The 25852-nt window shown below is 43.0% G+C and overlaps 2 protein-coding genes across 6 annotated transcripts; both read left to right on the top strand.

Moving 5' to 3' along the window:
- Window positions 1–25421, top strand: LOC113651945 (histone-lysine N-methyltransferase PRDM9-like). Of its 4 annotated transcripts, XM_027160916.2 has the most exons (12): window positions 37–163; window positions 11487–11553; window positions 11929–12056; window positions 13015–13165; window positions 13266–13376; window positions 15140–15411; window positions 19092–19245; window positions 19347–19457; window positions 19681–19952; window positions 20203–20270; window positions 20361–20551; window positions 23245–25421. In XM_027160916.2, exons 4-12 carry the CDS (start codon window positions 13033–13035, stop codon window positions 24252–24254), a joined length of 2322 nt encoding a protein of 773 aa, XP_027016717.2. In that variant the 5' UTR covers window positions 37–163; window positions 11487–11553; window positions 11929–12056; window positions 13015–13032; the 3' UTR covers window positions 24255–25421. The 4 variants fall into 4 exon arrangements, with proteins under 4 accessions (XP_027016715.2, XP_027016716.2, XP_027016717.2 ...); XM_027160914.2 differs by lacking the exon at window positions 11929–12056 and having other exon boundaries at window positions 1–163; XM_027160915.2 differs by lacking the exon at window positions 11929–12056 and having other exon boundaries at window positions 1–100.
- LOC113651947 lies at window positions 6189–9013 on the top strand. 2 transcript variants are annotated; one of them, XM_047802010.1, is made up of 2 exons: window positions 6189–7789; window positions 8365–9013. In XM_047802010.1, exon 1 carries the CDS (start codon window positions 6326–6328, stop codon window positions 7751–7753), a length of 1428 nt encoding a protein of 475 aa, XP_047657966.1. In that variant the 5' UTR covers window positions 6189–6325; the 3' UTR covers window positions 7754–7789; window positions 8365–9013. The 2 variants fall into 2 exon arrangements, with proteins under 2 accessions (XP_047657966.1, XP_027016719.2); XM_027160918.2 differs by having other exon boundaries at window positions 6189–7749.
- Window positions 25422–25852: the final 431 nt, after the last annotated feature.

The raw sequence follows: 25852 nt of genomic DNA on the forward strand, positions 1-25852 counted from the left end.
TCCACCAGGAGGCGAAGTGCAGCTTCAGATCTGCCTTAAACTCAGAGGAACAGAAGAAGACGAGAGCTGTAACTGCGGAAGAGCTCTTAAATCATCATCGGTACATAAAGTACTTCGGGTCCGGTTTTAATTCATTCAGTCAGTTTATTGGTTTGTGTTTCAGGTGATTAACTTTATTCTCTTTTAAACCCTGAGCTAATGCAAACTGAGCTGACCGGCTAACATTAGCTGCCGAATCCCAGGTTGTTGTCACTATGGAAGTGCACTATGTAGGGGACGAGATTATAGTGTGTGTACATTCTGTAGTGCATTATAGCGTCTGTACACTATGTAGGGGACGAGATTATAGTGTGTGTACACTCTGTAGTGCATTATAGCGTCTGTACACTATGTAGGGGACGAGATTATAGTGTCTGTACATTCTGTAGTGCATTATAGCGTCTGTACACTATGTAGGGGACGAGATTATAGTGTGTGTACACTCTGTAGTGCATTATAGCGTCTGTACACTATGTAGGGGACGAGATTATAGTGTCTGTACATTCTGTAGTGCATTATAGCGTCTGTACACTATGTAGGGGACGAGATTATAGTGTCTGTACACTCTGTAGTGCATTATAGCGTCTGTACACTATGTAGGGGACGAGATTATAGTGTGTGTACATTCTGTAGTGCATTATAGCGTCTGTACACTATGTAGGGGACGAGATAATAGTGTGTGTACATTCTGTAGTGCATTATAGCGTCTGTACACTATGTAGGGGACGAGATTATAGTGTGTGTACACTCTGTAGTGCATTATAGCGTCTGTACACTATGTAGGGGACGAGATTATAGTGTCTGTACACTCTGTAGTGCATTATAGCGTCTGTACACTATGTAGGGGACGAGATTATAGTGTGTGTACACTCTGTAGTGCATTATAGCGTCTGTACACTATGTAGGGGACGAGATTATAGTGTGTGTACACTCTGTAGTGCATTATAGCGTCTGTACACTATGTAGGGGACGAGATTATAGTGTCTGTACACTCTGTAGTGCATTATAGCGTCTGTACACTATGTAGGGGACGAGATTATAGTGTCTGTACATTCTGTAGTGCATTATAGCGTCTGTACACTATGTAGGGGACGAGATTATAGTGTCTGTACACTCTGTAGTGCATTATAGCGTCTGTACACTATGTAGGGGACGAGATTATAGTGTGTGTACATTCTGTAGTGCATTATAGCGTCTGTACACTATGTAGGGGACGAGATTATAGTGTGTGTACATTCTGTAGTGCATTATAGCGTCTGTACACTATGTAGGGGACGAGATTATAGTGTCTGTACACTCTGTAGTGCATTATAGCGTCTGTACACTATGTAGGGGACGAGATTATAGTGTCTGTACACTCTGTAGTGCATTATAGCGTCTGTACACTATGTAGGGGACGAGATTATAGTGTGTGTACATTCTGTAGTGCATTATAGCGTCTGTACACTATGTAGGGGACGAGATTATAGTGTGTGTACACTCTGTAGTGCATTATAGCGTCTGTACACTATGTAGGGGACGAGATTATAGTGTGTGTACATTCTGTAGTGCATTATAGCGTCTGTACACTATGTAGGGGACGAGATTATAGTGTGTGTACACTCTGTAGTGCATTATAGCGTCTGTACACTATGTAGGGGACGAGATTATAGTGTGTGTACACTCTGTAGTGCATTATAGCGTCTGTACACTATGTAGGGGACGAGATTATAGTGTCTGTACATTCTGTAGTGCATTATAGCGTCTGTACACTATGTAGGGGACGAGATTATAGTGTCTGTACACTCTGTAGTGCATTATAGCGTCTGTACACTATGTAGGGGACGAGATTATAGTGTGTGTACATTCTGTAGTGCATTATAGCGTCTGTACACTATGTAGGGGACGAGATAATAGTGTGTGTACATTCTGTAGTGCATTATAGCGTCTGTACACTATGTAGGGGACGAGATTATAGTGTGTGTACATTCTGTAGTGCATTATAGCGTCTGTACACTATGTAGGGGACGAGATTATAGTGTGTGTACACTCTGTAGTGCATTATAGCGTCTGTACACTATGTAGGGGACGAGATTATAGTGTGTGTACACTCTGTAGTGCATTATAGCGTCTGTACACTATGTAGGGGACGAGATTATAGTGTGTGTACACTCTGTAGTGCATTATAGCGTCTGTACACTATGTAGGGGACGAGATTATAGTGTGTGTACACTCTGTAGTGCATTATAGCGTCTGTACACTATGTAGGGGACGAGATTATAGTGTCTGTACACTCTGTAGTGCATTATAGCGTCTGTACACTATGTAGGGGACGAGATTATAGTGTGTGTACATTCTGTAGTGCATTATAGCGTCTGTACACTATGTAGGGGACGAGATTATAGTGTGTGTACACTCTGTAGTGCATTATAGCGTCTGTACACTATGTAGGGGACGAGATTATAGTGTGTGTACACTCTGTAGTGCATTATAGCGTCTGTACACTATGTAGGGGACGAGATTATAGTGTGTGTACACTCTGTAGTGCATTATAGCGTCTGTACACTATGTAGGGGACGAGATTATAGTGTGTGTACATTCTGTAGTGCATTATAGCGTCTGTACACTATGTAGGGGACGAGATTATAGTGTGTGTACATTCTGTAGTGCATTATAGCGTCTGTACACTATGTAAGGGACGAGATTATAGTGTGTGTACTTTCTGTAGTGCATTATAGCGTCTGTACACTATGTAAGGGACGAGATTATAGTGTGTGTACATTCTGTAGTGCATTATAGCGTCTGTACACTATGTAGTGCATTACAGTGTTTGTACACTATGTAGGGGATGAGATTATAGTATCTGTACACTATGTAGTGCATTACAGTGTCTGTACACTATGTAGGGGACGAGATTATAGTGTCTGTACACTATTTAGTGCATTATAGCGTCTGTCCACTATGTAGGGGACGAGATTATAGCGTCTGTACACTATGTAGTGAATTATAGCGTCTGTACACTATGTAGGGGACGGGATTATAGCGTCTGTACACTATGTAGTGCATTATAGCGTCTGTACACTATGTAGGGGACGAGATTATAGTGTCTGTACACTATGTAGGGGACGAGATTATAGTGTCTGTACACTATGTAGGGATGAGATTATAATGTCTGTACATTCTGTAGTGCATTATAGCGTCTGTACACTATGTAGGGGACGAGATTATAGTGTCTGTACACTATGTAGTGCATTATAGCGTCTGTACACTATGTAGGGGATGAGATTATAGTGTCTGTACATTATGTAGTGCATTATAGCGTCTGTACACTATGTAGGGGACGAGATTATAGTGTCTGTACACCATGTAGGGGACGAGATTATAGTGTCTGTACACTATGTAGGGGACGAGATTATAGTGTCTGTACATATGTAGGGGACGAGATTATAGTGTCTCTACACTATGTAGTGCAATATAGCGTCTGTACACTATTTAGTGCATTATAGCGTCTGTACACTATGTAGGGATGAGATTAAAGTGTCTGTACATTCTGTAGTGCATTATAGCGTCTGTACACTATGTAGGGGACGAGATTATAGTGTCTGTACACTATGTAGTGCATTATAGCGTCTGTACACTATGTAGGGGATGAGATTATAGTGTCTGTACACTATGTAGTGCATTATAGCGTCTGTACACTATGTAGGGGACGAGATTATAGTGTCTGTACACTATGTAGGGGACGAGATTATAGCGTCTGTACACAATGTAGTGCATTATAGCGTCTGTACACTATGTAGTGCATTATAGCGTCTGTACACTATGTAGGGGACGAGATTATAGCGTCTGTACACTATGTAGTGCATTATAGCGTCTGTACACTATGTAGTGCATTATAGCGTCTGTACACTATGTAGTGCATTATAGCGTCTGTACACTATGTAGGGGACGAGATTATAGTGTCTGTACACTATGTAGTGCATTATAGAGTCTGTACACTATGTAGTGACATTATAGGTTGTACACTTGTAGTGCATTATAGCGTCTGTACACTATGTAGTGCATTATAGGTCTGTACACTGTAGGGCATTATAGCGTCTGTACACTATTAGGGCATTGTAGCATCTGTACACTATGTAGTGCATTATAGCGTCTGTACATTATGTAGGGGACGAGATTATAGCGTCTGTACACTATGTAGTGCATTATAGTGTCTGTACACTATGTAGTGCATTATAGTCTGTACACCATGTAAGGGACGAGATTATAGTGTCTGTACACTATGTAGTGCATTATAGCGTCTGTACACTATGTAGTGCATTATAGCGTCTGTACACTATGTAGGGGACGAGATTATAGTGTCTGTACACTATGTAGTGCATTATAGTCTGTACACCATGTAAGGGACGAGATTATAGCGTCTGTACACTATGTAATGCATTATAGCGTCTGTACACTATGTAGTGCATTATAGTGTCTGTACACTATGTAGTGCATTATAGCGTCTGTACACTATGTAGGGGACGAGATTATTGCATCTGTACACTATGTAGTGCATTATAGCGTCTGTACACTATGTAGGGGACGAGATTATAGCGTCTGTACACTATGTAGTGCATTATAGCGTCTGTACACTATGTAGTGCATTATAGCGTCTGTACACTATGTAGGGGACGAGATTATAGTGTCTGTACACTATGTAGTGCATTATAGCGTCTGTACACTATGTAGTGCATTATAGTCTGTACACCATGTAAGGGACGAGATTATAGTGTCTGTACACTATGTAGTGCATTATAGCGTCTGTACACTATGTAGTGCATTATAGCGTCTGTACACTATGTAGGGGACGAGATTATAGTGTCTGTACACTATGTAGTGCATTATAGTCTGTACACCATGTAAGGGACGAGATTATAGCGTCTGTACACTATGTAGTGCATTATAGTGTCTGTACACTATGTAGTGCATTATAGCGTCTGTACACTATGTAGTGCATTATTGCGTCTGTACACTATGTAGGGGACGAGATTATAGTGTCTGTACACTATGTAGTGCATTATAGCGTCTGTACACTATGTAGTGTATTATCATTATAGCGTCTGTACACTATGTAGTGCATTATAGCGTCTGTACACTATGTAGTGCATTATTGCGTCTGTACACTATGTAGGGGACGAGATTATAGCGTCTGTACACTATATAGTGCATTGTAGCATCTGTACACTATGTAGTGCATTATAGCGTCTGTACATTATGTAGGGGACGAGATTATAGCGTCTGTACACTATGTAGTGCATTATAGTGTCTGTACACTATGTAGTGCATTATAGTCTGTACACCATGTAAGGGACGAGATTATAGTGTCTGTACACTATGTAGTGCATTATAGCGTCTGTACACTATGTAGTGCATTATAGCGTCTGTACACTATGTAGGGGACGAGATTATAGTGTCTGTACACTATGTAGTGCATTATAGTCTGTACACCATGTAAGGGACGAGATTATAGCGTCTGTACACTATGTAATGCATTATAGCGTCTGTACACTATGTAGTGCATTATAGTGTCTGTACACTATGTAGTGCATTATAGCGTCTGTACACTATGTAGGGGACGAGATTATAGTGTCTGTACACTATGTAGTGCATTATAGCGTCTGTACACTATGTAGTGTATTATCATTATAGCGTCTGTACACTATGTAGTGCATTATAGCGTCTGTACACTATGTAGTGCATTATTGCGTCTGTACACTATGTAGGGGACGAGATTATAGCGTCTGTACACTATATAGTGCATTGTAGCATCTGTACACTATGTAGTGCATTATAGCGTCTGTACACTATGTAGTGCATTATAGCGTCTGTACACTATGTAGGGGACGAGATTATAGCGTCTGTACACTATGTAGGGGACGAGATTATAGCGTCTGTACACTATGTAGTGCATTGTAGCGTCTGTACACTATGTAGTGCATCATGGTGTCTGTACACTATGTAGTGCATTATAGCTCCTGTACACTATGTAGTGCATTATAGTGTCTGTACACTCTGTAGTGCATTATAGCGTCTGTACACTATGTAGTGCATTATAGTGTCTGTACACTCTGTAGTGCATCATGGTGTCTGTACACTCTGTAGTGCATCATGGTGTCTGTACACTATGTAGTGCATTATAGCGTCTGTACACTATGTAGTGCATTATAGCGTCTGTACACTATGTAGTGCATTATAGCATCTGTACACTATGTAGTGCATTATAGCGTCTGTACACTATGTAGTGCATTATAGCAATCACAGCAAGATGGCGCCGAGCATGGCAGCCGTGTTGCGAGCTCCGAGGAAACTTTGCAGTTTTTCATTTATCTCATTAGTTATCCTGCTGTCCTGCGTGTTGGAAGTTGTTTGCATAACTGCCTACGACAGACACACGCTTCTAAATATAGGTTCCTATGTCGCGAAACGCAAACCGGACTTTGAGTTCTTGAACGATGGCGATTTGTTTACCAACACCGCATCGGAGCCCTTTGTCTGGGCCTCACGAACGCGACCGAGGAAACACCGCCGGAAAAGAGGGAAGAGAGCCGGCGTCCTTGTTAGACTCAAACTTTGTCCCCTCCGACCTCCTCTCCCAACCATTTTGCTGGCTAATGTTCAGTCACTAGACAACAAACTCTGTGAACTACGGGCACGTATCTCCTACCAACGAGAAACGAGGGACTGCTGCATTATTTGCCTCACAGAAACCTGGATGTCTGCGGAGGTTCCAGACTCAGCCATCGAGCTCATGGGGTTCTCCGTGCACCACTCGGACAGGACGAAAGAGCTCACAGGGAAAAGCAGAGGCGGAGGTGTTTGTTTTTTTATCAACAACTCGTGGTGTGATGAAAGGAACCTACACTCTATTAAATCCTCCTGCTCCCCTGATCTGGAATTTCTTATGCTTCTGTGTCGACCATTCTGGCTACCGAGGGAATTTACAGCGGTCATTATCACAGCTGTTTATATTCCTCCTCAAGCTAACACAGACCAGGCACTCAAGGAACTGTATAGGAATATAAGTGAGCAGGAAACCGCGCACCCAGATGCAGCGTTTATTGTAACAGGGGACTTTAACAAAGCCAACTTCAGAACAATAGCTCCAAAATACCTCCAACACATCACCATCAACACACGTGGTGACCGTATACTTGACCCTTGCTACTCTCCCTTCCGGGATGCTTACAAATCCCTCCCCCGCCCACCTCTCGGCAAATCGGACCACTCGTCCATTCTGCTCCTGCCTGCTTATAGGCAGAAACTGAAACGGGAAGCACCCGCCCTCAGGACAATCCAATGCTGGTCGGACCAATCAGATGCTATACTACAGGACTGTTTTGATCATGTGGACTGGGACATGTTCCGGGCAGCGTCTGATGACGACATAGAGGCGTACTCAGATTCTGTCACGTGTTTCATCAGGAAGTGTGTAGAAGATGTTGTGCCGACAAAAAAAATCCGCGTCTACCCCAACCAAAAACCGTGGATTAATAGCGATGTTCGAGCGGCCTTGTCAGCGCGGACGTCTGCTTTTAAATCCGGGAATCCTGATGATCGCAAACAAGCCAGCTACGATCTCAGGAAAACCATCAAAGCCGCAAAAAGACAATACAAAAACAAAGTTGAAGAACATTTCAACACCAACAACGCAAGAAGCATGTGGCAGGGCATCAACAACATCACGGACTTGTAAGAAATTACAGAAATTGCACCCAAATTCCACTCCAAGGTACACATCTAAAAAGAGCTCATTCCTAAGAAGTATCATAAGGTAATACGTTTAGGACTCTAAACGTATAAATGTGATTCAATTATAAATATGGGGACGGCGGCAGGACATTAGGGATCACCACGAACAAAGGGTCTACGTGACCGCGATTACCATTTGAAGTGACCACTTGGTTGATAACAATACCAAGCCAAGGTCTACGTGGCCGCGATTACCATTTAAAGTGACCACTTGGGTGCTAGCAATTGTAACAATACCAAGACAAGGTGTACGTGACCATGAATAACATTTAAAGACATCAGCTAGACAACAAGGTGTAGCCCAGCCATTTGGGACACGTTCCATTCTTACCCTCAATACACATTCAAAGCGAAACTTCATTTAAATTACCAAAAGGGAAAACTGTATATAAGGTTTGAGCAGAATTTGCTCTGGGTTCGTGTTCTTTCTGACTCAGACGAACCCAAAGTACGCCATGTATTTTGTCACTGCTATGCTGGAATAAACTTCTTGTTCTTTATTAAGATCTTCAACATCATCGTCTTATTTTTACACTACGCATTTTTTTCTTACAGACTTTAAAGGGAACAAACCAGCAACTGTGAACATTGCCACCTCTCTACCGGATGAGCTAAATAACTTTTATGCTCGTTTCGAGGCTCACAACCCCGCCCACACAGAGAGCGCTCCCGCGACTGCTGCAGAAGATGTGAGTGCGCTCTCCGTCTCTGTCGCGGATGTAACCCGATTATTCCGACGAGTAAACATGGGTCCTGACGGCATCCCAGGCCGTGTGCTCCGAGCATGCGCATCCCAACTGGCCGGTGTGTTCACAGACATTTTCAACCTCTCCCTGTGTCTGTCTGTGGTTCCATCATGTTTCAAAAAATCCACCATAGTACCCATACCAAAGAAAAATAAAACCACATGTCTAAATGACTGGAGGCCAGTTGCTCTCACACCCATCTTCAGTAAGTGCTTTGAGAGACTCATCAGAGAATACATCTGCTCTGTGCTGCCTGCCTCACTTGATCCGCTACAGTTTGCATACCGCAGCAACCGTTCCACAGACGATGCTATCGCTGTCACCCTACACTCTGCTCTCTCCCACCTGGAAAATAGGAACACCTATGTGAGTGCTGTTTGTGGACTACAGCTCAGCATTTAACACAATAGTGCCTGCCACACTTGTAGCGAAGCTCCAGACTCTGGGACTAAACAGATCTCTGTGCAACTGGATTCTGGACTTCCTGACAGGCAGAAGTCAGGTGGTGAGAATGGGCAGCAATACTTCATCCCCGCTGATCCTCAACACCGGTGCTCCTCAGGGCTGTGTCCTCAGCCCACTCCTGTATTCCCTGTATACACCCGACTGTACAGCCACACACAGCTCCAACGTCATCGTCAAATTTGCTGATGATACAACGGTGATAGGCCTGATCACCGACAACGATGAGACGGCCTACAGAGAAGAGGTGAGCACCCTGACTACATGGTGTCAGAAGAACCACCTCTCACTAAACATCGACAAGACCAAGGAGCTGGTGGTTGATTTCAGGAGACAGAGCAGAGAACACAGACCCATCTCCATCGACAAGACACATGTGGAGCGTGTGAGCAGCTTTAAGTTTCTGGGTGTCAACATCAGTGAGGATCTCACCTGGTCCACACACACCGACACAGTGCTGAAGAAGGCACACCAACGCCTCTTCTTCCTGAGACGGCTGAGGAAGTTTGGAATGAGCCCCAGTATCCTCAGAACATTCTACACCTGCACTATAGAGAGCATCCTGACGGGCTGCATCACCGCTTGGTTTGGAAACAGCACCGTTGGCAACCGTAAGCTTCTGGAAAGGTTCGTGCGAACTGCCAGCCACATTGTTGGAGGTGAGCTTCCCTCCCTCCAGGACATCTACAGCAGGCGGTGCATTAGGAAAGCTCAGAGGATCATTAATGACTCCAGCCACCCATCCCACAGACTGCTCTCTCTGCTCCCCTCAGGAAGACGTCTCCGCAGCATCCGATCCCGCACTAGTCGACTGAGGGATAGCTTTTTCCCTCAGACCATCAGACAAATTAACAGCCATAACTAACACAGCACACAGCATATTCAACAGTTCAACACCGGACTATACACACACACACGCACACACACACACACTGTATTCGTACTGCATCAATACACATGGGACTATACACACACACACTGCATTTCATTTAAAATAACGATCTATCTGACAATAAGCTATCGGTACCACAGGACATTTCTGTATCTGTACAGTCTGTTGCACCTTAACATGTTACATAATATTACATGTATATAATGCTTTATATATATTATTTATATTTATACTTATACATACATATATGTATGGTCATATATATGTCTAGTAGTACACTGTGTACATTTTCCACATTTGCACATTTCAATGGTACTGAGCATTTTGCACTTTTTTTTTAACCTGTCTGTAAACTGTTCTATTTATGTTTCTACTATTGTATGTAAATGGTTCTGCAATTTCTGGAGCTCGCTCCCAAGAATTTCACTCACCAAGGCACATGTGCCGTGGTGATGTGACAATAAAGGTGACTTGACTTGACTTGACTTATAGCGTCTGTACACTATGTAGTGCATTATGGTGTCTGTACACTATGTAGTGCATTATGGTGTCTGTACACTATGTAGTGCATTATAGCATCTGTACACTATGTAGTGCATTATGGTGTCTTTACACTATGTAGTGCATTATAGCGTCTGTACACTATGTAGTGCATTATAGCGTCTGTACACTATGTAGTGCATTATAGCGACTGTACACTATGTAGTGCATTATAGTGTCTGTGCACGCGGTTGCCAGGGTGGTTTGAGTCATTTTGCATGATTGCACGGGAGCTAACCAACATGTCTGTACGATGTGATATGGCTTCTTTATTCTGTAATATGATTGCTAAGGTGCTCTAAATGGTTGCTACTATGAGGACTTTCAAAGTATGTGCCTATTAAAGTGAGAACATCCTGTTAAAATGAACTTGACTAACTAATAAGTGTATTTCAGTATGTCTATTAGTTGCACTACTTTTGATGATTATAAAGAAACCAATGGGTTTTAGGGGTGTGCCGGATGTACCGGATATATTAAATGCCCATACATATGTCAAAGTGACTTCAAATAAACATTCATTAATAAAATTGATCCACAGTAGTTAAATAATGGTAATAAAATAGGACAAGATTTCAGAGTTAAGAAATGTCAGAAAAAAATCTTAATGTCAGATAACACTTACGCAAACACAGTCAGGTCAAAGTGTCCACATGTTTTATCAATTTTACTGGTAGTCCACTGGTATGAAGATTTTTTTTGGTTATAATAGGTAATTATGTCTATTTTGCTATCCTCACTTACATAAATGACCTATAGTGTCCTGCACCCACTAGTAAAATATAGCAAAATGTTTCCATAATTTTTGTTTTGACTATTTGCAAGTAAACAGAGTAATTTATGTCATAATGTAAAAAAAAAAAGAGAAATTAAATAAGAACAGTGAACAAGTATAATGGCTTTGTGCAGCTGATCTTAAAGTGACAGCATCCAAATGTACCTGCTGTCATTTATTAATGCTAATTAAACAATAAAAAGAGAAATATATGTTTGTCAAGATTTGTCTCATATTTTTTTAATCTTGTGACATTATTAAGGATGCCACGGAAAGGAAAGAGATCTCAGGCTCAAAAACTCCGTTGGATAAAGGCCAGGATTAAGAAGGTACTATTGATATCTGTGTCTTGGATTACAACTTAATGTTTGGGACTAGGTCTGTCACAATTCCTCAATTAAAGTTGAGTGCTTGATTATTTAAAAAATGATTGCAATTTACTTATTTCCAAATGCAGCTGCCCTGTTTTTCATTTTGTGACTTTCATTTGATTAAAAGACAATTTTTCCAGTCATATACTGCTTTAATAACAGCAAATGTTACTTGGTTTATGTAATCCCAATCTCAAGTATATTACCACATTAATGTTCTGACTGCAAAGAAAATAAGTTCAAAATGCCTGACATGGATAGAGATTTAGAGGGGGGCGATGCTTTGTATGTCGGGATTAAAATGCAGCTAATCTCCGATGAACAATTTACTAGGAACCATCTCACTATGGAGGAAGTACTGCTCAGTGTTAAACACTTAATGTGCGGAAGTCAGACGTGAGGATGGGATACCTAAGAGCCAGAGGGTGGTTGCTAGGGTGTGGCGATGATGAAGATTTTAGGTCAGTACCTATTGGCTGCTTGATAAGATGTCAAATGTGTGTGTGTGTGTGTGTGTGTGTGTGTGTGTGTGTGTGTGTGTGTGTGAGAAAGTGACAGTTGAGATTCAAATTTCTGAACATTCCTCCATTGAAAGTCAATGGGACTGTTTTGAGCTCTTTTTCGTCTGCTGTGCGAACATCATTGGTTGGATCGCTTATAAACGTCATAGCACGCCTCTCCTCAATGAGCCGGTCGATTTGACATTTATGAATCTAGGGCAAAAGCTGCAGGAAAAGTTACGCGCCGAAGTTTTGTCCGGAAGAATAATAATAAGTATGCAAGATAACAAGAATGTTGCTCTGCCAGAGGCACCATTAACTATATGATTATTTCACTGAGTAACACAAAAGCATAATAAACATTATTAAGCTTGTAATAAACATAATAGACTTAATAATTATAATAAACATATACACACACTCACACAAACACATATGCACATACACCCAGATATACACACACACACACACACACACACACACACACACACACACACATATATACACACACTTATACACATATACGCACACACATATACACACACACAGAGATACATACATACACACACACACTTCCTCTGAAGGTTTCTTCCTGTGTGGGAGTTTTCCTCCCCATAGTCACCACAGTCACCTCAGACCTGTTCATTGGGAATAAATACAAACACATTTAAAATATCTAATCTTGAGTTTTGTATTATATTAATCTTTATTATTCTTTATAATAACCTTTTGTTATGTTCTGTAAAGCTGCTTTGAGACAATGTTAATTGTAAAAAGGGCTATACAAATAAATTTGAACTGAGTTGAAATCAATACCATTTATTTCTCGTCACTTCTGGAGTTCAGAATTTGTAGAACCAGAACTACTCTACAAACCCAGAGACAGATTATTTAAACACTGTTTTCTTTTCTATTCCAGGAGCAGCTTGGTGATGATATGCAGATGGAGCTGTGCAGCACTTCTGATGGAAGAACATCGAGATCAGTGGGACACGACCCCCCTGTGGAGCCGTACAGTGACTGGACAAAACCTCTAAAAAAGGAAGAAACTGATGATGAAGATTATTTCTGTAAGATAGTTCCATACATTAAAATGTGTCCTTCAGATTTACTAAAACTTTAACTGTTTTAACGTTTGATGATTAAAAAAATACTCTTATGACACTTTAGGTGGAGCCTCATCAAGTTCGGTAGAAGTCATCACTCCTGAGGAACACAAAGGACATACTGAAGGATTCCAGAACATTCTGAAAGATAAACCTAGACATGAAGACTATCTCTGTAAGACACCAGAACACAGAGTCCAGAATAAACAACACTTCAGTGATATTTTACCTTAACAAGGATTCATTTATGACTGAAAAAATAGTTCATGTTAATTATACTGGGAAATACACACGTGGACAAAATTGTTGGTACCCTTCGGTCAATTAAAGAAAAACTCACAATGGTCACAGAAAAAACTTTAATCTGACAAAAGTAATAATAAACAAAAATTCTATGAATGTTAACCAATGAAAGTCAACCATGAAACCAATGAAAGTCAACCATGCTTCACCGGAATTATTTAAAAAATAAACTCTTGGAACAATCCTAGACAAAAATGATGGTACTTGAAAGACTGAAAATCTTGTGACCAAAGGGACATGTTAATTCAAGATGTGTCCGCTAATTAGCATCACAGGTGTCTACAATCTTGTAATCAGTCATTGGGCCTATATATACTGTAGAGCTCCAGGTAGTCACTGTGTAGTCTGGTGACATGGTGTGTACCACACTCAACATGGACCAGAGGAAGCAAAGGAAAGAGTTGTCTCAGGAGATTAGAAAGAAAATTATAGACAAGCATGATAAAGGTGAAGGCTATAAGACCATCTCCAAGCAGCTAGATGTTCCTGTGACTACAATTTCTTATTCAGAAATTTAAGATCCATGGGACTGTAGCCGACCTCCCTGGACGTGGCCGCAGGAGGAAAATTGATGACAAATCAAAGAGACGTATAATCCGAATGAGCCCAGAAAGACTTCTAAAGAGATCCAAGGGGAACGTCATGCTCAAGAAACATCAGTGTCGGATCGCACCATTCATCGTTGTTTGTGCCAAAGTGGACTACATGGGAGACGACCAAGGAGGACACCATTGTTGAAAACAAATCATAAAGCTAGACTGGAATATGCCAAACTACATGTTGACGAGCCACAAAGCTTCTGGGAGAATGTCCTATGGACAGATGAGACAATAATGGAACTTTTTGCCAAAGCACATCAGCTCTATGTTCACAGACAGAAAAATGAAGCATATCAAGAAAAGAAGACTGTCCCTACTGTGAAACATGGAGGAGGCTCTGTTATGTTCTGGGGCTGCTTTGCTGCATCTGGCACAGGGAGTCATGAATCTGTGCAGGGTACAATGTAATCTGAAGACTATCAAGGGATTCTAGAGAGAAATGTGCTGGCCAGTGTCAGAAAGCTTGGTCTCAGTCGCAGGTCTTGCAACAGGACAATGACCCAAAACACACAGCTAAAAACACCCAAGAATGGCTAAGAGGAAGTGGCCTTCTATGAGCCCTGACCTCAATCCTATTGAGCATCTTTGGAAGGAGCTGAAATATGGGGTCTGGAAAAGACACCCTTCAAACTGGAAACAACTGGAGCAGTTTGCTCCATGAGGAGTGGGCCAAAATACCTGCTGAGAGCTGCAGAAGTCTCATTGGCAGTTACAGGAATCGTCTGATTGCCTCAAAAGGTTGTGCAACAAAATATTAAGTTAGGGTTACCATCATTTTTGTCTAGGCCTGTTCCATGAGTTTATTTATTTTAAATAATTCAATTGAAGTATGTGGTTAACATTTCATAGAATTTTTATTGAGTATTACTTTTGTCAGATTAAAGTTTTTTCTGTGACCATTGTGAGTTTTTCTTTCATTGACTGAAGGGTACCAACAATTTTGTCCATGTGTGTAATTATTCGGGATGTTTATTAGAAAACAAAACAAATGTAAACAAAATGTCTGGTTTTAATGATCTCATATATTTTGTTTCAGATTGTGAGGATTGCAAATCTTTCTATGTCAACAAGTGTGAGGTTCACGGTCCGGCTCTCTTCATCCCTGATGTTGCGGTTCCACTGGGGGTCTCTGACCGAGCCACACAAACCGTTCCTCCAGGTCTAGAGATTCTGAAGTCCGAAATTCCAGACTCAGGCCTTGGAGTGTTTAACAATAGTGACACGATTCCTGTTGGTGTGCACTTCGGGCCTTACCAGTTAGACACGGTAAAGCAAGAGCAAGCCATGAACAGCAGCTGCTCCTGGGTGGTGAGAGAGCTTCATGGTTCTTATGATAGTTCCATTGAGATGGTCATTTATGTGGTTTCTTTGTGTCATGACATTATATTTTAAATTTGATCAACACTGCTCGCTGTACAGTTCACACACGCACACACAAACATGTATATACACACATACTTATACACATACACAAACACACACTTCCTCTCAAGGTTTCTTCCTTTGTGGGAGTTTTTCCTCCCCACAGTCACCTGAGTCACCTCAGACTCGTTCATTGGGAATAAATCCATCCATCCATCCATCCCGGGCCAGGACGCCCAGACTTCCCTTTCCCCAGACAATTCCTCCAGTTCTTCCGGTGGAATACCGTGGCGTTCCCAGGCCAGCCGAGAGACTTCCCCGGGGCCGCCTCCCAGTTGGACATGCCCGGAACAGATGCCCGAGCCACATCAGCTGACTCCTCTCGATGTGGAGGAGCAGCGGCTCTACTCTGAGCTACTCCCGAGTGACCGAGCTCCTCACCCTAACTCTAAGGGAGCACCCAGCCACCCTACGGAGGAAACTCATTTCGGCCACCTGTATCCGGGATCTTGTCCTTTCGGTCACGACCCAAAGCTGCAAACCGTCCCAGTGCACGCTGAAGGTCCTGATTTGATGTAGCCAACAGGACAGCATCGTCTCAAAAAGCAGAGACGAAATCCTGTGGTCCCCAAACCAGACTCCCTGACAAAGGGGAGCCCTGCCGGAGTCCAACATGCACCGGGAACAAGTCTGACTTATTGCCGGCAAATTGAACCAAACTTCTGCTCCGGTCATATAGGGACCAGACAGCCCTTAGCAGAGGGCCCCGGACCCCATACTCTCAGAGCACCCCCCACAGGTCGCCACGAGGGACACAGTCGAATGCCTTCTCCAGATCCACAAAGCACATGTGGACTGGTTGAGCAAACTCCCATGAACCCTCCAGCAACCTGGCGAGGGTATAGAGATTGTCCAGTGTTCCACGACCAGGACGAAAACCGCATTGTTCCTCCTGAATCAGAGGTTCGGCTTTTGGACGAATTCTCCTCTCCAGTACCGTTGCATAGACTTTTCCTGGGAGGCTGAGGAGTGTGATCCCCCTGTAGTTGGAACACACCCTCCGGTCCCCCTTCTTAAACAGAGGGACCACCACCCCAGTCTGCCAGTCCAGAGGCACAGTCCCCCGCCGCCACGCGATGTTGCAGAGGCGTGTCAACCATGACAGCCCCACAACATCCAGAAACTGGAGGTACTCAGGGTGGATCGTCAAGTCCACAACTCAGCCCTCGGCCTCTGTTTCCTCAGTGGAAGACATGTCGGTGGGGTTGAGGAGATCCTCGACGTACTCCTTCCATCGTCCGAGGATGTCCCCAGTCGAAGTCAGCGGATTCCCACACCCACTGTAAACAGTGTGTGCAGGGCACTGCTTCCCCCTCCTGAGGTGGCGGACGGTTTTCCAGAGTTTCTTCGAGGCCGACCGATAGTCCTTCAGACCCGGGCTGAAGCTCGCTTGGTGGCACCCATTGCTTCCGGGGTCCACCACCGGGTTTGGGGATTACCGCCACGACAGGCACCGGAGACCTTACGGCCACAGCTCTGAGCGGCTGCATCGACAATGAAGGTGGAGAACATGGTCCACTCGGACTCCATGTTTCCAACCTCCCTCGGGATCTGGTTGAAGCTCTGCCAGAGGTGGGAGTTGAAGATCTCTCTGACCGGAGGCTCTGCCAGCAGACCCTCACAGTACGTTTGGGTCTTCCAAGTCTGTCCAACTTCCTCCCCTGCCATCGGATCCAAATCACCACCAGGTGGTGATCAGTTGACAGCTCCGCCCCTCTTTTTACCCGAGTGTTCAAGACATATGGCCGGAGGTCAGATGAAACAACCACAAAGTCGATCATCAACCTCTGACCTAGGTTGTCCTGGTGTCACGTGCACTGATGGACTCCCTTATGCTTGAACATGGTGTTTGTTATGGACAAACTGTGACTAACAGAACAGCACAAAGCTGTCCACGTGAGCGTTGAAGTCTCCCAGTAGAACGACGGAGTCCCTGGTCGGAGCACTTTCCAGCACCCCTCCCAGAGACGCCAAGAAGGTCGGGTACTCTACACTACCTTTTGGCCCGTAAGCTCAAATAACAGTGAGAGACCTATCCCGACCCAAAGGCACAGGGAAACGACCCTCTCATTTGCCGGGGTGAACTCCAACACTGGGGGGCTATGCGCAAGCCCACACCAGCCCGTGCCTCTCACCACGAGCAACTCCAGAGTAGTAAGGAGTCCAGCCTCTCTCGAGGAGTTGGGTGCCAGAGCCCAAGCTGTGCTTGGTGGTGAGCCCAAGAATCTCTAGTCAGTATCTCTCAACCTCCCGCACCAGCTCAGTCTCCTTACCCCCCAGCGAGGTGACATTCTATGTCCCTAGAGCCAGATACTTTGTCCGGCCCCTTACAGTTCCTCCTGCAGGTGGTGGGCCCACTGGAGATCGGCCACGCGTTGCTCCTTCGGACTGAGCCCGGCCGGGCCCCATGGGGTAAGATCCGGCCACCAGGAGCTCGCATGCAAGTCCCAACCCCGGGCCTGGCTCCAAGGCGGGGCCCTGGTTGTGCCATACCGGGCAACGTCATGGACCTTGGTTTTGAATCCTTATAAAGGGGATTTGAACCGCTTTTTGTCTGGCCCGTCACCTAGGACCTGTTTTCCTTGGGAGACCTTACCAGGGGCAGAAAGCCCAAGACAGCATAGCACCTTGAATCATTCAGGCACGCAATCCCCTTCACCACATTATGGTGGCGGTACAAGGAGAGAGGAAGAGGCCGGTGGATTGGATGGTGCGGGGGCCTCGGCAACCCAATCCCCGGACACGGAATCTGGCTCTGCGGGACATGGAATAATTATAAACACATTTAAACATATCTAATATTAATCTTGATTATTTACACTCCTTTATAATTTATTCTATTAATTTTTATTATTCTTTATAATAACCTTTTGTTCTGTGTTTATGTTCTGTAAAGCTGCTTTGAGACTATGTCAATTGTAATAAGCGCTATACAAATAAAATTGAATTAAACTGAATTGAAATCAATAATAAATATAGCTGCAAGCATCGATTCCGGGGTCAAGCCGATCAGATGCGCTCAGAACATGTCGCTGATGAACCATACCAAGTTTCGTAGCCATATGGCATTGCATTCGTAAAATACTGGACTTAACGTGAAAATCTCGTGGCCACTAGGTGGCGCTGTCACGAAACATTGAGAAATGTCTGTGTGTGTGTCACTGTGGTTCTGATTCTGATTCTGATTTTAGCACCCAATACTTGCAGCTATATTGAAGATACAGCCTCACGATGAACATAATTGGATTTTTGGACTGTTGGTGGCGCTAGAGGGTTTGAGCTAGACACACCAAAGTTGCTATAGTAACTTATAAGACTGGCCTCTACATGTGTGCCAAATTACATAACTTTCTTACGTACGGTTCTATGGGCTGCCATTGACTTCAATGACAGAAGAGGAAGAATAATAATAAGAAAACCGACAATAACAATAGGTATCAACGCCCTTTCGGGGCTTGACCCCTAATTATTTCTCGTCACTTCTGGAGTTCAGAATTTGCAGAACCAGAACTACTCTACAAACCCAGAGACAGATTATTTAAACACTGTTTTCTTTTCTCTCCCAGGATCAGCTTGGTGACGATATGCAGATGGAGCTGTGCAGCACTTCTGATGGAAGAACATCGAGATCAGTGGGAAACGACCCCCCTGTGGAGCAGGACAGAGACTGGACAAAACCTCTAAAAGAGGAAGAAACTGATAAAAATGAAGATTATCTCCGTAAGATGGTTCCATACATTAAAATATGTCCTTCAGATTTACTAAAACTTTAAGTGTTTTAACATTTGATGTTTAAAAAAAAAACTCTTATGACACTTTAGATGGAGCCTCATCAAGTTCGGTAGAAGTCATCACTCCTGAGGAACACAAAGGAGAAACTGAAGGATTCCAGAACATTCTGAAAGATAAACCTAGACATGATGACTATCTCTGTAAGACACCAGAACACTGAGTCCAGAATAACAACACTTCAGTGATATTTTATCTTAACAACGATTAATTTATGACTGAAAAAATAGTTCATGTTAATAATACTGGGAAATATTTATTCAGGATGTTTATTAGACTCAAGATTATTCCTTAAGAGATGCTTAGAAATTAAAAAAAATGTAAACAAAATGTCTGGTTTTTATGAGCTCATATATTTTGTTTCAGATTGTGAGGATTGCAAATCTTTCTATGTCAACAAGTGTGAGGTTCACGGTCCGGCTCTCTTCATCCCCGATGTTGCGGTTCCACTGGGGGTCTCTGACCGAGCCAGACAAACCCTTCCTCCAGGTCTAGAGATTCGGAAGTCCGATATTCCCGACGCAGGCCTGGGAGTGTTTAACAATAGTGACACTATTCCTGTTGGTGCGCACTTCGGGCCTTACCAGGGAGACACGGTAGAGCGAGAGGAAGCGATGAACAGCAGCTACTCCTGGGTGGTGAGAGAGCTTCATGGTTCTTGTGATGGTTCCATTGAGATGGTCATTTATGTGGTTTCTTTGTATCATGAAATTCCAAATGTCACTAATAAAATAATGAAGAATTTTTGACTTAGACAACAGCCTGATTTTTGTTTTTTGTTTATTGCACATATAATTGCATCCCAGCTTTGAGAGCCACTACATTGATAGTGTTAATTTGTAAAATATATGATGTATAATGATTTTTAAAATTGTTTTTTTTTTGCAGATATACGAGAGCAAGGAGTGTGAAAAATACATAGATGCCACATCAGAGGTGCATTCTAACTGGATGAGGTCAGGGATATTGTCTGTTCTGTTTTTGTTTAAAAAAACATTTATTTATTCATTCATTCACTTTATCTCATTCTTTTCTGTTCCTCTCAGGTATGTGAATTGTGCTCGTAATGATGAAGAGCAGAATCTGGTGGTGTTTCAGTATCAACGTGGAATTATGTACCGCTGCCGTCGACCCATTAAACCAGGGCAGGAGCTCTCGCTGTGGTATGATGAGGAGTATGTCAAACTTGCTGGCATCACGTTTGACTACATCTGGAACAAAAAATGCTCTATAAATAGTTACGTATATGACTTATTATTATCTTGTCATCTTGAAATGTTTGGATTATTTGTGCAATTTCCTACCAGTGTTATTCTTCTCTAATTCACTGCACTAGTCATCTAACAGATGCCAGTAATAGTAAATTCTGAACTGATTTTGGTGTGTGCAACCAAAGAGGTGATGAAATGCTTACTGCAAGGTTCGTTTGAAAGAACAATTGAGAAAACTGAGCTAGAGTTGATATTTTATTCAACATAGCACACAGATGTTGGCTGCCAGGTTTGAATTCTGGCTCAGAGTAGAAATCGTCAAGGCCACTGTCTGAAGAAGCAATGCAAGTAGTCCAAAAAAATCTGACATTTGAAATAACTTATTCAGAAGCTTAGACCCTGTAATTCAGGAGGTTTCCGCTCTCCTCGATGGTAATCATTCCTCATGAGCCTTATATGATGATTGTGGGAGGTCCAGTATCTGAGGGGGTCTGCTTCTGAATATGGTTCTTTTGCCACAAAGTTGGAAACACAAGCTCTTTTGCCAGTTCAGACACACTGTTGAGATACATCCATTAGAGCGATGTCTAGTCCAGATCTCTGAGAAGTTTACAAGGCACAGATTGAGCCCAGAGTCCTATACATCACCTCAATTTAGCTGACAAAAAGTGGTCCTCACAGCTGTTTTCACTAGTTTTTGGAACACCCTGGTGGTTCCTTCCAAGTCAAACACCCTCAGGTGGTGCCTTTGGGTTTTATTTCTATGACTAATCTTTCACATCTAACACTTGGCAGACACGATCAAAAGTGAACAAAAGTACAAAGAAATTCCACAGACACTTTCCTCTCCTCTCTTTCCTCAACCATGGACCTTCTCTGGCACTAAACCCAGGAAGACTTCTTGTCCTGCTCCTTGAATGTCATCTGGGTTGTGCTGCAATCTGAGAGAAATTAGATCTTCATCTGCTTCATCTGTCCTCATCCTCTTTGACCTTTCGACAGCATTTGACACAACCAACCACCAGACTCTCTTGTCCACCGTCAGGACTTCTGGAATTTGTGGATCAGCTTGGCAGTGGTTTGCTTCCTACCTGGAAGTTTGCTCATATCAATAACATGGGAAGTCGTGGCCTAATGGTTAGAGAGTCTGACTCCTAACCCTAAGGTTGTGGGTTTGAGTCTCGGTCCGGCCACTACTGAGGTGCCCTTGAGCATGGCACGGACCCCCCCAACTGCTCCCCGGGCGCTACAGCATAAATGGCTGCCCACTGATCCGGGTGTGTGTTCGCTGTGTGTGTGTGTGCACTATGGATGGGTTAAACGCAGAGAATGAATTCTGAGTATGGGTCACCGTACTTAGCCGTATGTCACTTTCACTTCACTTCACTTAACATGGAGGGAAGTGACTTCTGCTCCACGCAGACTCTTCACTGGTGTCCCACAAGGCTCAGTACTTGGTCCTTTCCATTTCTCCCTGAATACTCACTCTCTTGTTGAAGTTATTCTCTCACACAGATTCTCTTACCACTGCTATGCTGATGATACTTGACTTATCTTCTCTATCCCACCCTCCGATACCACAGCTTCTGTTCCGAACTTAGCATGTCTGACGGCTCATCCCAGTTGAAACTCAATCCAAACAAAACTAAACTGCTGAGCATAAGCTAATTCATACCCAGGTCATCATCTTGCAATCCCAACACAATGATCTGATCTCACCTTCAGTCACAGCTTGCAACCTTGGGGTAACTATGGACAATCAACTGTCCTTCTCTCGCATGTTGCTATTGTGACACGCTCATGTTGGTTTTTTCTTTACAACATCAGAAGGATTCAGTCATTTTTCACACATTTTTACTTGTTCAGTCTCTTGTTATCTCAAGACTGGATTACTGCAGTGCTCCCTGTCATGTCTACATATAAATGCAATACATCTTCTGCAAATATTCCAAAATGCAGTTGCACGACATGTTTTCAACCTGCCTAAGTTCTCCACACCACACCGCCGCACTCCCTCCACTGGCTTCCTGTAGCTGCATGCATCAGATTCAAACACTGATGCTGGCCTACAAAACTAAAAACAGACTAGCTCCCTATTACCTCAAAGATCTTATCACTCCTCGGACTGCACCTCACTCCCTCACGACTGCTTCTACTATTTCTCCGGATAAAAGGTAGGTCTACATCAATACTCTTTTCTGTTCTGGCACTGAGGTGGTGGAATAAACTTCCCCTAGATGTCCGAACAGCCGAGTCACTGGATATCTTCAAATGACGGGTGAAGACCTACCTCTTTCTAGAACACTTGATCTAGTGCTTATTTTTCCGTTTTGTTTTTATGAATTAAAATAAAGGCCTTGGGTTTAGGTTGATGGTATCCTTAGTTTCTGACCTAGTTAACCAGTGTTGATGTATTCAAAGCACTTTTCTACATTGCTCTGGATAATGATGTCTGCCAGGGGCCTTAAATGAAAATGTAAATTCACCCTATTTTTAGCCAAACAATAGCTACAATATGAACAATAACTTCACAGCTTTGTAATGTAGCTACAAATTGTAATGTGAAATATCTACACAGGAATGCTATGTTTTACATTATATGGAGTACTTCTCTGTGTTCGCTTATAAACTAAACATAACAAAGACAATGTTTTAAATTGTTTCCGATATAAAATTTGTTACATTTTATCTGAACTTTTGCACTTTTTCTTTACCCCAGACAAGGATAGCACCTTGACACAAGTCTTCACCTGCTCCATGTGTCCACTTTCCTACACGGTTCAAATATACCTCCACAAACACATCAGGAGATGCCACAATGAAGAATATGTGAAACTATACAAATCTGGAGAGATTGCTGACCTTCTCACTGACACCACACAGAAACCACTCCAGAGAAAAAAATACCACTGCAAAAAGGGCTTCACCTACCAGAGTAGTCTCCAAAAACATCACCACTGTCACACAGGTGAGAGCTTGTATCAGTGCTCACAGTGTGAGAAGAGTTTCACTCTACAGAGTAGTCTCCAACTACATCAGCGTATTCACACAGGAGAGAAACCCTATGAGTGCCCACGGTGTCTAGAAAGTTTTGATGATCAGATGGATCTCCAAGCACACCAGCACATTCACCAAGGAGACAAACCATACGAGTGTTCACAGTGTCCGAAGAGTTTTAGTGAGAAAGGAGCACTTCAAAGACACCAACGTATACATAAAGGAAAAAAGCCATACCGCTGCGTAGACTGTGGAAGACGTTTTACTCAACCGAGTAATCTCCAGAAGCACCAGCGTATTCACACAGGAGAGAAACCGTATCACTGCTCACAGTGTGGAAAGAATTTTAGTGACCGGTGTAATCTCCAAATACACCAACGCATTCACACAGGAGAGAAACCATATCACTGCTCACAGTGTGGAAAGAGTTTTAATCAACAGAGTAATCTCCAGAAGCACCAGCACATTCATACGGGAGAGAAACCATATCGCTGCTCAACTTGTGGAAAGAGTTTTACTCAACAAAGTAATCTCCAAAAACACCAACGTATCCACACAGGAGAGAAACCGTATTACTGCTCACAGTGTGGCAAGAGTTTTAATCAACAAAGTAATCTCTACAAACATCAGCGTGTTCACACAGGAGAGAAACCATATCGCTGCTTAACTTGTGGAAAGAGTTTTAGTGACCGTTGTAATCTCCAAACACACCAACGCACAACACACACTTAACGTGTTAATTTTTTCGGAATGTTTTTCTGCATGTTTTTCTGAAGTCCTGTAATAGGCTTGTCACAACTTGCAAAAGTATACAGTTATAATGTCTTACATAGCATTACTGATAGCATTCTGTTTTTTTATTTTTATTATTATTTTTATTATTATAGAAATTGGCATTTTTCCTTTTCTCAAATATGTCATTCCCTCAGTTCATTGGTCGCAGCCCAGACATCTCTCGAAGTAAGTTGCTCCTCTGTGTATTGTATGTTGCAGCCCTTCGGTCTATTGAGGATTGCAGCCCATCAGTCTGAGAGGCTGCAATCTTCAAGGGACAGAGGAGCTGCAATCCTCAAGAGATTAATAGGCTCCAATTTTAGCAGAGCTTAAGTGTAAGTGTGGGGCTGCGATCTGAAAGTGACTGAGGGTCTGTGAGCCCAGAGTGACAGAGGGGCTTTGATCCTCATGAGACTCTCAGGCTGCGAGTCTAGCGTGACAGAGGGGAGGCAATCGTCAAACGTTGGTCATTATAGGATCGCAGCCCCTCAGTCTCTTGAGGATTGCACCACCTCAGTCACTCAAGGATCTCACCGCTTCAGTCACTTTATGCCTCACAGTTCCTCAGTCACTTTAAGCCTTGCAGCCCCTCAGTCTCTTGAGGATCACAGCGCCTCAGTGTCTATAAGATTTTAGAGCTACATTGCATTCCCTTGATTACTTTAGGATTCCAGCCCTGTGGCCAGACAAGGATCGTAGCCTGTTGGTTCCTTTACTATACAGCCCTTCAGTTCCTCAAGGATTGAAGCCCCTTGGTCACTTTGTTTTAAAGGCCAGAGCATGCTCCTACAACATAGGGCCTTTCATCAGGAGAGAAGTTGTATTTCAGCTCAGAGTGTAGAGGGATTTTCCAGTGGTAGCAGCAAATTCACATATGGAATGTAGTTTCTTCAGTAATTTCCATGTTTAGTAAACAATTCTTCAAATCACTGTACTGTCCGATTTTTATTTAGTGTAAATTGTTGGCATACATCTTTTGACTGTTGTCATAAAGCAATTCATATTGTTGTTGTTCTCGACTTTGTGTTAAAGACGAGTTAATATATGATCGATTCATTTGTTTGATACATGGTAATTTATTCAATAGCAGTTTCTGTTTTCAAATAAACTTGACTCCTGACTTCACCCTTCATCTTTTGTTTCTTTGGGATGCCTTTTGAGTCTCAGGGATTTTTCCTTGCCAATGGTGTGTCAAGCCTGCATATTAGGAACAAATGTAAATTTAAACTTATTAACTTTTAATATATATTATTTAATATACTTAATATACTTATTAACATATTTACTTATTAATATATTTAATATACTTATTAACTTATAATATATATTAACTTTTAATATTCAAAAAACCCTTAGTGAATTAATATCAAGGTCCGTGACGTCGCCCGGTAAGGCGCAACCGGGGCCCCGCCCTGGAGCCAGGCCCGGGGTTGGGGCTCGCATGCGAGCGCCTGGTGGCCGGGTCTTGCCCCGCGGGGCCTGGCCGGGCTCAGCCCGAAAGAGCTACGTGGGGCCGATCTCCTGTGGGCCCACCACCGGCAGGAGAAACCGTAAGG

The sequence above is a fragment of the Tachysurus fulvidraco genome, chromosome 17 (genome assembly GCF_022655615.1).
Source record: "Tachysurus fulvidraco isolate hzauxx_2018 chromosome 17, HZAU_PFXX_2.0, whole genome shotgun sequence".
Taxonomy (NCBI): domain Eukaryota; kingdom Metazoa; phylum Chordata; class Actinopteri; order Siluriformes; family Bagridae; genus Tachysurus; species Tachysurus fulvidraco.